General features: G+C 47.5%; 1 protein-coding gene across 1 annotated transcript in view; it reads left to right on the top strand.

Annotated features, from left to right (window-relative positions):
* The window catches only part of HK2 (hexokinase 2), a 76428-nt gene that overhangs the window by 17559 nt on the left and 40683 nt on the right, over positions 1 to 18186 (top strand). Inside the window, exon 2 of the mRNA XM_075563054.1 lies at positions 5608 to 5770. Coding sequence (XP_075419169.1) covers positions 5608 to 5770 — 163 coding nt within the window. The remainder of the gene's footprint in view (positions 1 to 5607; positions 5771 to 18186) is intronic.

The raw sequence follows: 18186 nt of genomic DNA on the forward strand, positions 1-18186 counted from the left end.
CATTTGCTCATTCATGTCTTACCTATTCCCCCCTCCCCCCCCCCCCCCCCCCCCCCCCCGGCTTACTTGAAGGACCTGAGGATTAGGCTCCGCTCTCAGTAGAAACTTTTCGAGAACAAGAGTCATGGAATGGGTAGGGATGATTACCCAAAACATAGACGCAGGCCCCAAACCAAACTCATGGCCATTGAGTCAATGCCAACTCAAAAATTTGACTAAGGAGAGACAACTGGCGGTGAGGGTTGAGCTCCGAGCTTCCTGAAATGCAGGCAGACATGGACAGCACTCCTTGAAGCCACCCTCCTGCTCTCATTGGCTTGCCGCAGGGAGCTGTGGGTCTGGGCAGCCAACTTTCTCCTGACATGCACCCTTCCAGGGAACGGACTGGCTGCCCAAGAGCCAGTGAACAGGATTGCAACTCCACACAATGGGGTGATCTCTATGGTCCTTCTCCCCCTGATTAGAAGTGGAGAGGTTACATGAGACCAATAACAAAAATAGTTCAGCAGGGAGCTGATAGGACATAATGCACATGGGTGGCTGTCTGGTGCACCCGACTTGTCTTCTCTCCTATAGAGACCTGAGGCAGGTGTTCTGAACATTTCACTCGAGCCTTTTGCCAAGGTTCACCCGGTCCTACAGGGTCACTATGAGTCAGCATGGACAGTAGGTGTTTGTTTTGCTTAGAGACATAAGCAGTCTGATTAGGACCCATTTCCCCCTGACATCCTGTAGGGTAGAGCCCCAGGATCCCAGCAGTGTCTACCAGCCATTCAGTTGACACTGAACTGTGAGATGAAATGAGGCCTTCTGGACTTTCAGGGGTGCCATTCATGTTTTGTTTTCTCACATCTGGGGCTCCTGGGCTCTCGTGTTGATTGTGTGCTGTTCCATGACAGACTTCTTGAGGTCTTTCCGGGTCTTGCCTGCAGACCTTCTTTCCCTGTACCTTCCCATGACCATCTCTGCCCCCACAGGCCCCCTCAGTGTCACACAGAATGGAGGCTCTCTGAGGGGATCTCTGTTCCTGCCATCCATTGCATTGCTACACCGATACGCCCCTCCTCTTCTCATGCTGGCCGGGAGGAGAGGGTGCACATTTAAGGGGATTGTCTTATTTCATGAAAAAGTATGAGGTTAATCTCACTTTCTGTTTTCCCCTGCCCCTACCCTCAATTCTGTAAAGGAAGCAGACGTGTCAGATGGGTGTGTTATGTATGAGAAAGAAAAAAAAAAAAAACCTGGCCAAATTGCCCAATGAGGAAGTTCTAATCTCTAGATTTTAAAAGTCATTTCATCTAAAACTGCTGTCTCTTTCTCTAGCACACCCTCACCTTAGAGCAGGTAGGTGATTCCCATGACTCAGCTGGGATTTGCTCCAGCCTGCATCCATTTCCCCAACCTGCAATATACCCTTCTCCTGAACTAGACCTTTTCCTGATTGAGATTTGAAGAGAAGCGGCCCCACTGTGGTAGGCCCTACACCCACAACAGAAAGGGAAGGGACTAATTGAGAAAACAGTCTTTGCTCTGCTAGCCCCGAGTGTGCCTGCGTCAGGTTAGAAATGTCCTGGAATTCTCCAGAGGTGACCTTAACGGAGGAGTGGCTAGAAGCAAACAGAAAAAGGGTGGAACTTTAGCACGGAGATCAACACAGGGTTACTTCACAGGTATGCCCTTGGCCTAATCTCTTCATCAACTACTGGTTTTCATAGACTCTAGGTAGGCCATCAAGGGGTCAGGCGATATTCTGCAGTGTTGACCAGAACCTGGCCTGATAGCCTTGCACCCCTGCCATGGCCAAGAAGTGAATTCTGTGTCATGGATAGCAGCTCAAGGACAGGGGAAGAAACCTGAGCCCTGACACTACACGGGTCAATTCTGCTACTTTGGGGGTTAAGCTGGGGAATTCTTACTCTATTTCAAGCTCCTCCTGTAATTTTGATGCGCAGTCAAGTCTGAGAACTCTGATCTTTCAGTAGCAGAATGGAGACTACTGAAGTCATCAGAGAGCAGATTGGTCTCAAATTGAGGACTAGCTTTCTAATCACAGGAACTGGAACTAGAAAAAAAATGTAATGAGTCTGTCATGAACAGGCACATTCAAACCTAGGCCAGAGGATCAGTCAGTGGGGTCAAAGAGGAAACTGGAAAGTTTTCTACCCTTCTTGGGATTTCAGCTAGTTACCTCCAAAGCCACTGATTGTTAAGATCCTGTGAATATTTTTTAGCCACAGTTCCACTTTCCTCTCATCATTTCACTCAAACTCACTGCCATTAAGTTTATGTCAACTCAGTAACCGTGTGTGTGTGTGTGTGTGTGTGTGTGTGTGTGTGTGTGCCAGCCATTGAGTCATTTCTGACTCATAGTGACCCTATAGTACAGGGTAAAACTGTCCCTGGGGGTTTCTGAGACTGTAACTATTTAAAGGTGTAGAAAGCCTCATTTTTCTCCTAAGGAGTCCCTGATGGTTTCAAACTGCTGACCTTGTGATTAGCCCAATTTGGAATCCATTATGCAACTAGGGCTCCCGCTATAGAAACACACAGTGGATAAAATCGGCAGGATTCTGAATCAGGCATCCCTTCCCTTCCAGTCCAGCTAAACGGTCTTTGAACGAGGCTACTTCCTGTTTCTGACTTCCTGTGCCCCTTGGCCACGGCTTGCCCTAACACATCTGTGCCTGCTGAGGTTGGGTGGACCCCACCTGAAAAGGGCGCCATTAGATGGTTAACCCTTCCTTCTCAAGTGGTCTTAATGTAGTCCAGGTAGATATAGTATTGTACTTTGATGCTGCCCACTCCTGAATTTTAGGAGCCCAAGAGCACAAAGGTGAAAAGGGAGGAGTGGGGGCCAAGGTTCGATACCAGCATTGTCCACAGATGCCAGGCTTGCATTTTCACTCTTGGTTTTGAATGTGATGGGGAGGAAACCAAGGCCCGGGGCCACCCAGGAAGCCATAGAGGACGCAGAGTTGACTCACACGAAGAGGCCCCAGAACAGGGCAGGGGTGGTCATTCTGAAGACTGACTTTTGAGCGAGACTGGCCTTGGTTTGAATTGAACTCTGCCCCTCAATCCTGTGTGAGTGATAAAAAAAAAAAAAAAAAGAAGTTTTACAAAATGATTGAAGAGATCAAGCAATAAAGTACACAGGCTGGAGTCTGGCAGGAAAGAGATGCTTAGTATTGATGGTAGCTATCATTGTCATCTTGTCATTGATTTTATTTGTCCTCGAGCACTTGATGATGATAATCTGCTCGTCAAAAGACCACATGACTTCAGTACAGGGTGACCGCTTAGCTTGTTAGCTGTTTTTTTTTTTAAGGCTTAATACCTCTGGAGAAAGGATGAGAAGTATCAACTGGACTTCCGACAGGTCTTATAGAGTTTAAGCACTGAAGATAAATGAAGATTTCCCTCTGTAGACCTGTGATCCCTTTGTGTGTGTGTGACCTCTTCTACTCATCTACACAGGACGACTTCCCCCACTCTGCTTCTCCCCTTGGGAAACTAGGTGGGAATTTTATATGGGACATTGCATGCCAATATCCAGAGGCATGTCTGTTACCCCCACTGACCTCTGGCCGCCTAGCTCCACTGGTCACGCTCACTGTGGTCTGACCTTCATGTCTGCACCGGTTATGGCTGGAGTAGAAGATGACCTTGTAGTGGGTCTTTGCCAGCCTGAATGTACTGCAGTGCCATGGGCCTCTGCAGACTTGATTGTCGGTCATTCAGCAGGACAGGGGCTGTCACCTAGGAGAGTGAATGGGGGCACAGACAAAACAGACACTTGCTCTGTTCAGTCGTAGCTTGGCCCTTTTGTCGAAGTGGCTTTGGCGAAGCTGACGTAGCCTCTCTGTGGTGACAGCACTACTTACCTTACAGGGCTGATGTGAGGACATAGGGAGCTAGGGGTGAGTACTCAATCTTCAGAGTAAGTTCATGGGATATTTTCATTGGCCTTTGTATTCCATTTCCCATGAACCTTTTGGAGTCCCTTTATAAGTGTTACCCACAGAGGGTATATTGGACTATCATTGGACATGGCCTGGCATTTCCTTCAGTTCTCAGTAGCCTTGGGCTTTGTGAATAAGCACTGAGATGTATGTCACGAGGTGCTGTTCCTGGGCCAACCAAGTCCCAGGGGATCTGAAGTGGGAGGCCTCTGGGGTAGTTTAAGCTGCTTTTTGGGGTTCAGGGGTTGCTGGAGACTGCTGGAGAGATGGACTCTCATTTCACCTCTAAGAAAGAGGCTTGTTTGGCATTGAGCTGAAACTGTATCTGGTTATCTCCTGGCTGCCTGCAGACGTCACTGGAGGTGAAGTAGCCAGACCTCCTTGGGTACACCCTGGCTCTCTGGCCCCATAGGACGCTCAGGGCAGTGACCCTGCTCCATCCCAGTGGGGACTGGCAGTCTTACATCTCCAAAGGTGGAGACGGCCCTTGAAGGACAGTGGACTCGAGGCAGTGAGGTGCCAGGAGTCTGAAATCAAACAGAAAGGGCTGTTGGTTCTTTTGGATTTTAGACTGATCGGCTTGGATGATCTAAAAGAGTGGCCTTTTTTATCAAGAGCCCCGGGTGTTGCAAGCAGTTAACCTGCTCAGTTGCTAACTGAAGAACTGGGAGTTTGAGCACCGCCCCCCCCCCAACACACACACACGCACACACGCATGCACATGCACACACGCACACGCACGCACATTTAGAAGAAAGAGGTGGGGAGCTGCTGTGGGAAACCTAACAGCCATGGAGACCCTCGCTCTGACACACGTCAGGTCACCAGGAGCTGGGAGCCACCCAGCAGCAGCTGGGAGTTAGCTTTTCATAAACACGGATATGTGGTGATCAACCTCACCTGACACGAGGCCATTGCTACTCACAGTGCGCCTTTGTAGGGCGCCCCCGGGGCTTTGGAGCCCTTGATGGGGGCAGACCCTCCCCTCGCTTCTGTAGAGCAGCAGGCAGATGGAATTAGAGCGCTGTCCGCATGGTCGGCAGTCCAACGCTAACCAGACAGAGCGTCGGGGTACTGATGCCAGCTCTTGGGGGACTCTCGGCTCTGCTCTCTCCGGGAACTACTCTCGGGTTTTAAGCAGGAGCAGAGTAGCGCCTGGCTGTGGGTGGACAATGGTCGGAAGGGGGCGAAGTAGAATTGGGGGTTCTACGAGTCCAGGCAGGCGGGAAGGGCTGCTTCATCTGGGGGTGAGGGTTGATGGCATAGGCAGGACTAGCCGTGGGAGGTGTGGGCACCAAGAGGCGAGTCAGGAAGCCCAGCTCCCGGGTCTGGTCCCAGCCTGACCAAGAGACCCAGGCTGCTGGAAAGAATTCTGCTCTGTCCGACTGCTTTTCTCTCGGTCGTGTTCATTGTCTAGCCACCTGTTTTCTCAAGCTAGAGACACAAGAAGGAAGCCCTATTTTCATGTTCGTTATTAGTTTGTTAAAGAGGAAATGCTGTCATCGATTTCTGGTAGGTGGTCTGTAAGCCACTTCTGTACTAAACAGATTTAATTCCCTCGCAGGACGTAGTGGTGGGTCACGGTACAGACCCCTTGTCCTTTGTTCAACCTCCACATCTCTACTCTTGTTTCCTTCCACTTCAGGTCGACCAGTACCTCTACCACATGCGGCTTTCTGATGAAACGCTTCAGGAGATCTCAAAACGGTTCCGAAAGGAGATGGAGAAAGGGCTTGGGGCCACCACCCACCCCACCGCTTCTGTGAAAATGCTGCCCACCTTTGTGAGGTCGACTCCCGATGGGACAGGTACCACACCCGAGGGAATGGCTCTGGGTGCTCCGTCCCTGGGGGGTGGTTTGGGTCACTTTGCTCTGGGACACGAAGAACTGTGTGCCAGTGAAGGCCCCTTGGGTTGGAAATGCAGGCATCACCTGTGAATGTATGCTTATGAATGTAAGCGCCAGGGACATGAGTGGAAGGTTGGGGGACAACCGCAAGGGGCAGCCGGCAGTCTACGGACCTGGTCTGCTAGACTGGGTTCTCTAGAAAGGCAAAACTAGTGATGTTATTATGTGCACGTAGAGACGCGGCTCTCACTGTTGTGGGAGGTAAGTCCAGACTGGTTCGAATCAGGTGTTAGGCTAGACATTAACGTAAACTGGGGAAAATGGAAAGAGCCCTCTGTAGATTGGGAATAAAAAGTTCTGAAGCCTTCCGGTACATTTCATACCACACCACCCAGCAATTCATTTAATCAAATTAGAGAAAAGAGTGATGGTAGAGATTAAAGTTGGAAAGGCAGTTAACACTAGCTCACAACAGGCCTTGAATGTAAGCTTAAAACAGTTGGTCTTTCTTCAGCAGGCCTTGGGGAGGAGTGTGAGCGGGACTTCCATGGGTAGAGTGTGCCACGGACTGTCTTGGACAGCATGCCTCAGCAGCAGCGTCTGAGGAGGGGAGAGGGCCCAGTATAGCTGGAACAAGGCCCCTGGTGGGTGTGGCAGGGAAAGAGGACAAAGGTGCTGCTGCGGCGTGGAGATCAGCTGGCTGGAGGTGGAGACATCCCCTGGGAAGGTGGTGGAGCTGCGTGGTACTGGATCTTTCACATAGCTTTGTTTCACGGAATCTTTTAGCAACCCTTCATTTTTGAGATGAGGCACCTGTTGGAGGGGGCGGGCATGAGGGTGTGGGCCAGGTACTTACATCTAAAGGCTGGAGAACGAGCCCAAGGAGCCGCTGCGAGCCTGGTGGACGGACAAGCAAACACAGTCCCAGGACATGAGAAGGGGGAGAGCTCCCAGAAGCCCGTGGCTTCGGTAGAAAGGCCTTGGGGATGGGACTGGAGTCGGGCAGCGGGCAGGGGTTTGACCCCATTTGTGGTGATAATCTCCTTTAGAAGAACTCTAGGCAGACTAGTCTTAGAGTTGGGGATCGATGATGCCCCAAATGTCCATCTTTTCCATGGTGCTATTGAACTCCATTTTTGCCCTGCTCCTCTCTGAAATATGTCCCCTTAGTTTCTGGGTTCTAAGAATGGTGGCAACATCCCACGGAAAGTCAAGTTGGAGGAAATGTCTCATGTGGTGGTGGGTGCTGTTCAGTCCCAAATCTGAAGGTCAGGCAGGGCCACCGAGGACGCCTTCCACTCCTGGCTTTTGCGGTGATGAGATCAGACCACCTTCTCCTCAGAGGGCTCATTTGATCTTCAGCAGGATGACATTGCGAGCAATCCTGTTCAGTTACTCACAGGCAATTCTTACCAGTAGCTTTCCCCACCTTCTTATCTGACCCATGCAGGGAAATGTCATTTGGTGGGAGTTACAGTGCGTCTCAACAGTGTTATCAAATGAACATGTATCACCTTTTAACTGATAGCAAAATACAATAATCTGTCCTTTCCCTTGGACTGTATCTTATTTGTGCACACATGATCTGGGACAGTGGTTCTCAACCTTCCTCATGCTGTGACCCTTTAATGCAGTTCATGTTGTGGTGACCCCCCAACCATAAAATTATTTTCGTTGCTACTTCATCACTGTCACTTTGCTACTGTTATGAATCGGGAAACCCCTGTGAAAGGGTCGTTCGACCCCCAAAGGGGTCGAGACCCACAGGTTGAGAATCGCTGATCTGGGCCCTTTGGCAGTAGACCTTGACCTCCTCCTGATTTAATCTGCCAGCCTTTCCCGAAACACCCCTAGAGCAGCTTTTCTCCTCTCAGCTGTAGCTACCTTACACCCGTTACAAGTAGCAGTAACAAAGTAACCCAAATTCACTGCCATCAAGTTGATGCTGACTCATAGTTACCCTATAGGACAGGGTAATTTTGTGTGTGTTTCCAAAATGGTAACTCTTTCTGGGGGTAGAAAGCCCCATCTTTCTCTTGAGGACTGGCTGGTGGTTTTGAACTGCTTACCTTCAGCAGCCCAATGCATAACCACTATTCCACCAGCTCCTAACAGTAACCAAGATAACCATACAAAAAAGAATGTGGCCTGATTCACGCCCTCTGCTAAAGTCAGGTCTTAATCTCATTCTACTCCTGTTCACTAGCAGATAATGCCCTCTACAATGGGACGATAAGCACAGTCATAGAAAGTCCAGAATTATAAGGCATTATGGCGGGAAGGGCCCTATTAATTGAGTATAATAAAGCCTCCACCATTTTGATTGTTCTTGTGGTTTATCTAAGGACTTCTAGAATTGGGAGAACAGCAGGGTGGGCTCAGATGTGAAGGTGTGCTCGCCTCGCTCGGGATTGTTCTGAGCGCATCTCTCAGTCCTCCAAGGAGCCCCTTGAGGTGAAAGACTTCCAGGTTCTTGAGTTATCCTGGTTGGTGACCTTAGACCAGCACATTTAGCGTGCCTACCACTCCCTCTGACGGGTAGCCATGCCCCTTTCTATTGTTTCTACGAGACTTCCTGATAAAATTTCTAGCTCTTTAAGGTCAGAGGCTTTGCTTTTAGGCTGCTCAGCCCCAGCACTAATCAGACACCCTAAATATTTACTAGATTCACATAACACGACCCAAGGACTGTTCCGAGGGCTTACAAGTATTAAATCATTTACTTTTCCCAGACCCTGGAAAGGAGGTAAACATTACATCCACACTTTAGGCTGAGGAATCTGAGGCTTGGGTGGCCAAATCTTTTGTCCAAGGTCAACCCGCTGATGAGAGATGGAACCAGGAGTCAAACAAGAGAAGCCAAAGTTCAAAGCACAAGACAACACCTGATCTATTACTTGTGTGTTCATGAGTATATATTCTCAGCACCAAGGCACACAGCATATGCTCATTTACATATTTTGTAACTGGGTGTACTGTTGGTGGTATTAGGGGGCATCTTGCTGCTTCTGACTGGTGAGGACCCTCTGTACAACAGAAAGAAACACCGCCCTGTCTGTTGCTATCCTCTCAGTTGTTTTGTTGAGCCCATTGTTGCAGCTACGTGTCAATCTTTCTTTTTTTATAAATCATTTTATTGTGGGCTCATACAACTGTTATCACAATCCATACATCCATTGTGTCAAGCACATTTGTACATTTGTTGCCATCATCATTCTCAAAACATTTGCTTTCTACTTGAACCCTGGTATCAGCTCCTCATTTTTCCCTCTCCCTCATGAACCCTTGATCATTTATAAATTATTATTATTATTTTTCCATGTCTCACAATATCCGATGTCTCCCTTCACCCACTCTTCTGTTGTCTGTCCCCTAGGGAGGGGGCTATATGTAGATCATTGTCATGTAATCTTTCTTGTTGAGAGCTTTTAAATTGTTTGCTTCCCTTCTACTTAACCAACATGATATCCTTCTCCAGGGACTTAATCCTCCTGATAACATGTCCAGAGCATGTGAGATGGAAGTCTTTGCTATTTTCGCTTCTCGGGCTGGGCATTTACATCTGAATGGCAGGCAGTTGAATTTATTGAGGAAAACTTCAGTATGAGATCTGTGTGTTTTATACTCCTGACTTCCTTAAGGATTGGTGGCACCGGAACATCGCCCTGCTCTTGCAGGTCTGCCTGGGTCCCTGTGCTGCACTGTAATCCTGGGAGACCATCTTCTCACCCCTGCCTCAGGTTGGAGCAAGCTGGTGCACTTTTGCTCTCCAGCCGTGTTGAGTTGTTTTGGACTGAGGGTGGCGAACCAGTAGCCAACTCCTGCCCACCCGACCTCCTTTCAGCGTAGAAACTGGAGAAATGTGGTCAGCTGTGGGAAGCCTAGAGAGCCCCTTCACAGCCTCAAATTCAACAGTGTAGGTCAGGGGTGTCAAATTGGCGGGCTGCGGGCTGCAAAGGTAATTTTTTTTGACCCATGATGCTCTGAAATAAAATCAAAATAGAAAAAAATATTATGAGGAAAATAGTGCTTAGGGGAGATCGAGGCAATACCATACACACAATTCCCTCGTTAGCCCTTTTGAAAGGTTGGAGATGGAGGCTCAGAACAGAGCTAGAATTTAGCCAGGAATGTGAAGTTGAGAAAGATTTTATTGAGCCAGGGAAAGAACTCCCGGGAGGGAAGGGAGAGCAGGGAAACGGACGGGGGCATCTTGAGACCTGGGAGAGTTCCGTGACCCAATGAGTTAGGTCAGGGAAGTTGCACCTGGCAGTGAGGCAGTGGGACTTATATAGGGCTTGAGCTAAAAGGCATATGAGCGGTAAGGGGAAGGGAGTTTCTTTGTGCTGCGGTTGCAAGTCTCGGGCCAGGTGACGTCCTGTCAGTAAATCATGTTGTTCCTAGGAAACAATGCTAGGGAGAGGGGGGCTGTGATTTTTTGGGGGAGGTTATCTTGTTTTTAGGAAACAGTGCTAGGGAAAGGGGGGCTGTGCTCTGTCCGGGGAGGTAAGCTCTGTGAAGCACTGAAGTTCAGGGGCTTTGGAGTTCAGCCAGGTCATTTGTCTTCTCGAGAAGCTGGTACAAGGGGCTGCCCAGTCCCGACCTGGCCCAAGCCCCTTTAACTACTGAAGACGAGTAAAATCACAAAATCAAAGTTGCTCATTTCAACTGAGTTTGACACCCCTGGTGTAGGTGAAAGGATTGCTGGGTGTCAGAAGGTTTTGTTCCTTAAGTCAAGTGAGCTTGGCTTGGTGTACTGGAGGAAACGCCTCTGTCCTCCTGCCGCTGCACCTGCTGGAGGCCCAGCTCCTCTTCACTGCTCTCCCCAAAGGAGTTGGCCTTTGTGAAACTAGGATTTGATCTTGAACCGTGGTATAATATGATACTTAGCCCATTGACCTCCTTCTTGACCCAACTTGAATTTCCTCTAGGCTCAAATATTTCTTACTTGTTCTACTACAGATATTTCTTCTTTGATTTTGAAAATAGTGTTGGTGGCCTTTTCTTTCTTACTCTTAATTTCTTTCTTACTCTTTATATTATTATTATTTTCTTTCTGTTTCATTTTGGTTTTTATTGTTTCTGTTAGGGTTCCCAGTTTATGGACCCATAGAGACAATAACTTATGCAATGGTTTATTGGGCACAGAGGGCAGGGGCAGGAGGAGGGGAATTGGCAAGCAAGGAGGGGAATTGGCAAACAACAGTGAATGGAGGAGGGCGAGGGAGTATTAGAACTGATTTTGATGAGATATATGCAACTCTTTTTAAAAGTGATGCATGATATATGAATATTAGATCAAGAAAACTACTGAAAAAGAGAAGAAACCAAACTTGACCTAGGGTTGCCATGGGGAAAGGAGGAAGAGCTTATCATTAGGGGACCTTTGAGTTGATGTTAATGGTAGTGGAATAATTTGGAAAAGTAGATCAATAATGGTTGTACCACATGAAGAAGATAATCAGTGACACCAAATTATACACAAAGGAATTGTTGAATTGGAGCATGTTTTGCTGTGTATATTTTTGCCACAGTTGAAAAAGAATTACATGAATAACTGAGTATAAGGAAGAAAAAATGTTCACAAATGGTGGTGGTGGTGATTGTACAACTCTTCTCGATGTGACTACACCATTGAGTTGTATGACATGCAAATGAAATGCCAGTGAACTGCTAAAATAAAGTAGAATTAGCCTCTCACCAACAGTCCTGCTCGGTGTATACACAGCGAAAGTGAAATACTACAAAAGGGAACGTAACACCCTTCACGTCCACTATCTAGACATTAGTTCATTCATATTTCCATGAAGAGTCTCATGAGACACATTATGAGACATGAGATAGAATATCTGGAATAAGATCTAATTAAAAAAATTGTCCCAAAAACTCACTGCCATCGAGTCGCTGCTGACTCGTAGTGACCCTGTAAGTAGTCCCCCTGTGGGTTTCTGAGACAGTAACTCTTTACAGGAGTAGAAAGCCTCATCTTTCTCCGGAGGAGTGCCTGTTAGTTTCAAACTGCTGACCTTGTAGTTAGCATCCCAATGTGTAACCACTATGCCTCCAAAAACCATTAGATGTGTTGATATAAATATTCATCTTTGGATATGCATATATTCCCATGTATAAAGTCTCAAGGGCATGGTCAAACTATTAATAAAGGTTATCCTGTGACATGATGTTGACAATCTCTCAAAAAGGTTTATGTATACGTATATATTTTTCGACAGATCAGCTCAACCATTTCACTTTCAAGTTCATACCCTGAAGAAATTCTCTGAGTCCCAGAAGACGTGCCCAGTGTTGCATTTTAATGCAGCACATTAGGAACCATTTATGGCATATTCATCTGGTGGAATATTATCTAATACTTCACATAGACATCTATGTGTGTTACTATGTAATCATCCAAACAATGAATGAAAAAAGCCATAGAAGGTCATGCACTTTACAGTAGTTACATGCAAAATATAAATAGCAACCTCAAGGAAGTGCTATGCTGCACATTATTTGTGGACTGCCTAGAAGCCCATAGCCACGCGTTGCCATGGTGCTAGGAGGTCAGTGGGAAAACACACACTCTGTCAGGGAGTGAGGGAGGGAGAGGGGACAGAAACACAAAGGAATTTCGTTCCGTATGTTCAATCCCATGGCTTTGGAGATTGGTTTGTCAGTGGAGGTGATGGACTACGGGGTGTAAGTGATGCGTTCTAGAAGATTGGAGATTTGAACCCACCCAGGGCACCTGGCAGCTGACTTCTCAAACTCCAACATTGGAAACATTGTGGGCGGTTTTCATTCTGGCATCTGTGGGGTCGCCGTGAGTTGGAGTCGTTTAGATGGTAGCCCTTGGTCAGTGAGCAAAAGACAAATTCTCCCCTACCTTTGAGACTCAGTCTTGGAAATCCACCTTTTCAAAGCACATAAGGTCCCAGGGCATGGTGGGCAAGGATGACACCAACATTTAGAAGCTGTCTACTTTGACATTTTCAGGTCCCGTGCTAAGTAGGAGGCTTGGTGACTCAGTGGATTCTGCATTGGACTGCTCATGACAAGGTCAACAGTTTGAAACCACCAGCTGCTCCTTGGAAGAAAGATGAGGCTTTCTACTCCCTTAAGAAGTTATAGTTTGGGAAACCCAAAGGGGCAGTTCTACCCTGTCCCAGAGGGTAGAACTGAGCTTGGAGTTTGGGGTGCTAAGTACTTTATTCATGACATCTCATGAATTCTCACAGTAGTCTGACAGCAGGCTCTTTGATTTCAATTTTCTAGAAAAAAAAAAATCTTTTAGAGAGGATAAGTAACTTGCTTATTGTAAGAGCCAGCAAGTGATAGTGTCGGGATATGAACTCAGGCAGCCATCTGCCTGAGCCTGGGCCCTTAACCACACTTTTATCCTTTCACAATGCTTCCCTCTTCCTTGGCTGGCAGGATGCATTCTTCTATTAGGGACTTGGGCCTGGCTAGTCAGGTCCTTCAGCAGAGCTCCCTCCTGGGCTTGGTCCTGTGTGAGCAGCAGGGGACTAGGGTGCCTGAGCCTGCCCGTGAACATTTTCTTGTGGAGATAAACCTTCTACAGATGAAGCAATTAAAGACCGATGCTGTGTCATAAAACACAAGCACACGCACGATATGATAAAGGCAGACTGAGCTGGAGTTAGGTAAGGTTGCAGGAAGCCTGGCAAAACCTTGAAACACACCCTTATCTTGGTTGCTCAGCATTATGTCAACAGGCAGACAGCAGGAAGTATATAAACAGCCAGTGCACGAGCAAATTCATAAGTGAATTAACGTGCAAAATGAAAGTTTACAATGTAAACTCTAGATTGTATTGTTAAATAGCCCCTGTAGAGTAATCGGCATTATATTAAATGTTTAGACAGGCCAGGCGTTGTGTCAAACAACTTACACATTTACTGATTGGTAGAGTGCAGACAGGCGTGCACGCGTGTGTGTGTGTGTGTGTGTGTGTGTGTGTGTGTGTGTGTGTGGTCTCCATACCCTCGTGGGACTTGGGAAGGCTATTGTTATCTTCTTTTTACAGGCGGTGAAATCTGGTGTCAGCTTCTAGTACTTTATCCAAAGTTACATACCTAAAACACATTGGAGTTGGGATTTGAACTCCATTCTACCAGCCTGAAAATCCTGATCTGTTCAACTTGTACTCTGAATTGAAACAGAGACATGATTTAATCTTTAAAAAATGTTTTTGAAACCATTTCATTGGGATGTTATTGACATATCATACGATTCAGTAGTTCAATCATATCAAGAAGATTATGACACAATCGAGTTTAGAACATTGTCTTCTTTTTTGTACCCCTTGTTATTAGCTCCCCATTCCCTCCTGCCCCCCGCTCAAGCTCACCTTGCCCGTCACCACCTGAGGAACAGCATTCCAGTGATGGTCTCCATAGATCCACCCATCCTGGACTGCATAGACCGAAACACCTCCAAAACCAAAAAAACAAAGCAACACAAAAGCTAACTACAAAAACAACTAAGATAAAGAAGAACCTCAATGGAAAAGAAAGTAGAGGATATTTAAAAACTATAACAACTTTAGAATGGGCCAAAGGGAGAGATCAATTGGTAAGGTGATGCTTTAATCTGTGAAGAGTCGTTTCTCTTCTGTGGACTAACATAATGCTCTCTGGGACTGGCCACATGTGTGGGGCTTAAGAAACAGTTCCCAAATACATGAACCAGGATGGTGCTTTCTGACAGCCCTCTGGGAGCTGGGGGAGAACTTACTAGAAAGTGGATTCCGTTTTTGACTCTTGAAAATGGATTCTTCCCAGTCAATTTGACCCCCACAGAGAAAACAGTTGGAAATAGAAAAATAGGAGGGCGCCTTACTAACCTTCCTCCCTCCTATCACGGGCAGATCTCTCCTCGCCATCAAGGATTCCCAGAGTTTTTGGAAACACTGGATCAGAACCACCTGGTGAAGCGTAGGTGCTTGTGGAGCTTAGGGTTCTGAGAGACCCACTTAGCCCCCTCCAGTACTGGGCAGAGGCCAGACTGTCGCCTTAAACAAGATACTGCCATTGCTGAACAGCGCTGCTTCAGAAGAAAGTTGGTGGTGGTTGTGGCCCCTCAAGTGTCCCAGTGACGTCATGTGACCGCGGAGACCTGATCCACCGGGTGTTCTTGGCTATCCTCTGAATATGGGCAGCGAAAGAGAGGCAGGACCTCAGTAAGATGGCTCGACACAGTGGCTGTATCGATGGGCTGTCAGAGCAGGCTGCCAGATGTTTTCTGGGGCCGAGGGGGACATGGGTGGGTTTGATCTGGCTAACAGCTGATAGCTTACCCAGGGCTCCTCACAATGCCACACCAAGCCCCCTGCCACTGAGTGCATTCTGACTCCCAGTCACCCCATGCTTGGTTTCCGAGGCTATAAATCTTCAACGGGAGCAGACAGCTCTATCGTCCTCCCTCAGAGCTCCTGCTGGGTTCGAACCACCTTCCTTGTGATTAGCAGCTCCCCAGTGTCACCAGAACTCTTAGCAGTACAGACACTACTGTTCAGAAGTAAGACTTAAGAAGCAAATGTTCACAGGTCACGCTCTGAGCGTCGCTGGCACAGGGTCCAGCTGTGAATGGGTGCACCAGGTGGCTATCTATTTTAATTACTGGCAGGTAGCTATTGATTGAAAATAGACCCTGTGAGAATATTCCACCGGTTCTTGTCCCACACCCCTCTAAAAAAAAAATACATGACATGGTCACCAAGTAACATGATTTTCACAGAACTGGAGTCAGGGCCTTCTTAGCTAAATGACACACCGTGTTTAAGTGGTTAGTCAAACGCCACTTCCGTCCCAGCCTTTCCTGTGATTACTTCCATCTCACTGACCTTACGTATCGGAGAAGAGCTGTTCTGAGAGTGGGCAGATGGAGGGCTGGCGTGGGAAATGAGTCAGAAAGTCAACTCCGCCAGAGGGCATGACTTGAAACTTAACGAGTGCTTGTTCCAAGGAGGTGGCAGGCCTGCTACCAGTCCCTCTTGGCCCTCAGCCAGTGTTACTGGTTTCTGTGCCTTTTCTCCCCTTTATAAAGACGCTTATTTAAAAAAAAAAAAGTTGATTGAGATTACTTACTGTGATTTTGTGACTGCCAAATATGCTAATGGTAATTGGGTCAGGTGGGGGTGGGGAGGGTGAAGATTCCGTGATCGTTTGATGTTGTTGAGTGCCTTTGGGCTGGTTCTGACCCACGGCCACCCCGTGCACAACAGAAGGAAACAGTATCCGGTCCTGTGCCCACCCTCCCAATTGTCCTTAGATTTGGGGCCATCGTGCAGCGCAGTCAAGCCACCATGTTCAGGTCCTTCCTCTTTTGCACTGCCCATGTTGAGTGACAGGACCTCTCTCATTCTCCGCGGGAACACACGAGAGCTATCTGTAGCAAGTGGTTCCTGCCTAAATGCTTGCTAAGCGACACAAAGCTGTGATGGTGGCAGATCGGTCCCCAGTGGGTTCCGAGTAGTTTTCAGGCAACCTATAAATCCCCAATCTTTTTTTGTTTTGTTTTTAATTAAAATTTTTAAGTTGTAAATTAAGTGAGGGTTTTGCATCCCAGGTCATCGACCAATCCCCAGTCTTTAAAAAGGAAAATAAATAAATAAATACACCCAGAAAAGTAAAATTGTTACTTTCAAGTCAGTTCCAATTCATGGTGACCCCACCTGTGTGGGTCACAGCAGAACTGCTGCCCGGGGATTTTGAGATTCTTCCCTTTAAGAAGCAGCTTGCCAGGTAAATGAACCAGGAGGGGGCTTTAGGAAGTTTGTGTGAAAATTCCACTACCGTTCCCTTCCAAATTTCCATGGACTTTTTGAAGCCCTCTCATGCTTTTTAGAGCAGTGTGATAGTCTGGGTACTTTAGAGAAACAAATCCACAGAAACTCGTGTATAAGAGAGAGTTTCATATAAAGGGTAAGTGCACATCAAGAAAACATCCCAACCCAGTGCTGCCCAAGCCCACAAGTCCAACATTAGCCCCTATGTCCGACACCAATCCACAAAGTCCTCCTCCATCTCACAAAATCCTCCTCCATCTCACAAAACACAGAATGATGCTGACTACAGGAGGAAAGCCAAATCAGTGAACGTGTAAGCATCTCAGTGCTGGCAGGGATCTCTCTCCACACGTCTGCTCCAGCACCCAGGACTGCATCGGGGTAGGTCCATGTGACTACATCTCAGGGATGTCTTGCAGGAAGTGAGCATTGCCAGCTGAAGCAGGGAACTGGCTAAGGCAGCTGCACCCTGGTGCGACCATCAAGAAAGCAAGAGACCCAAGAACTACAAAGGCAAGGCTCACCGAGCCATTTATCCCTTTGCCCTTCAATTAACCCTACATGTGTTTATCGGCCAGGTTGGCACTATAAACTAACTACCTCATAATGAGCAGAAAGCACTAAATGTCCCCTCTGCCCGCCAACATAACATTTTGAATTGGATTGTGCACTTGATGCAACGGATACGCCAATATTGATTGGCTCATTTACTCACGTTATTTATTCATTAAGTCCATAGTGTACATTAGGGCCCACTCTTTGTGCTGAACAATTCTGTACAAGTAAAAACATGAACAAGCCAAACCCTTTGCCATTGAGTGGAACCTGGCTGATGGTGGCTCCCCTTGTGTTACAGAGAACTGCCTCAGGCGTACCTTGGTGGCTCTCCTTACTGAAGCCGTTGACTAGGGCTCGCACTCATCAGCAGTGCACTGTCTGGCTTGCACCACCAACCTGAGGTCAGCAGGCTGGTGCAAACTGCTTCTTGCCCCATGGATCTGTCCCAGCCTATGGGTTTTGGCAACCACACGTCACGTATGCATCATTACAGCATCATGCAGAATAGCTTCTTTGCCCCAGAATGCCCTGGGCTTCACATTTCTGATTATGCCTGTCTCCTCGACCTCATGAATACGGGGGGAGGCGGAGGGGGAGATTCTTCATCTTTTTTCATTTATTAGAAATAGGGTGATCTATTAAAAAATTAGCCATTGAAATCCCTGTAGAACTCAGCTCTTTACTTTGAAGCTCATGGGTTGCTGTGAGTCAGCATCAACTTGATGGTACCTGGGTGGTTGTGGGTCACCCTTTTCTTGTCTAATTTTGGAGAGGGATCCTTTTAATGAGGAGGACCCACAATAGGGAGAGATTGGAGCATGTCCTATAAAGTGAGAACAGATCAGGCCAAATTACTCTGACATGGCACCTGTTAGTGGCTATCGACAGGAAGCCTGCGTCAACAAGGCCTTAGGGAGAGAAGGGCAGGCCATCCGTTGCCAACTGATGTGTGTCTACCTCTATGCTCGCCTCCAACCCCCCACCCCCACCCCAAAGGGAAGGTTGAATCT

The sequence above is a fragment of the Tenrec ecaudatus genome, chromosome 11 (assembly GCF_050624435.1).
Source record: "Tenrec ecaudatus isolate mTenEca1 chromosome 11, mTenEca1.hap1, whole genome shotgun sequence".
Classification (NCBI taxonomy): Eukaryota; Metazoa; Chordata; class Mammalia; order Afrosoricida; family Tenrecidae; genus Tenrec; species Tenrec ecaudatus.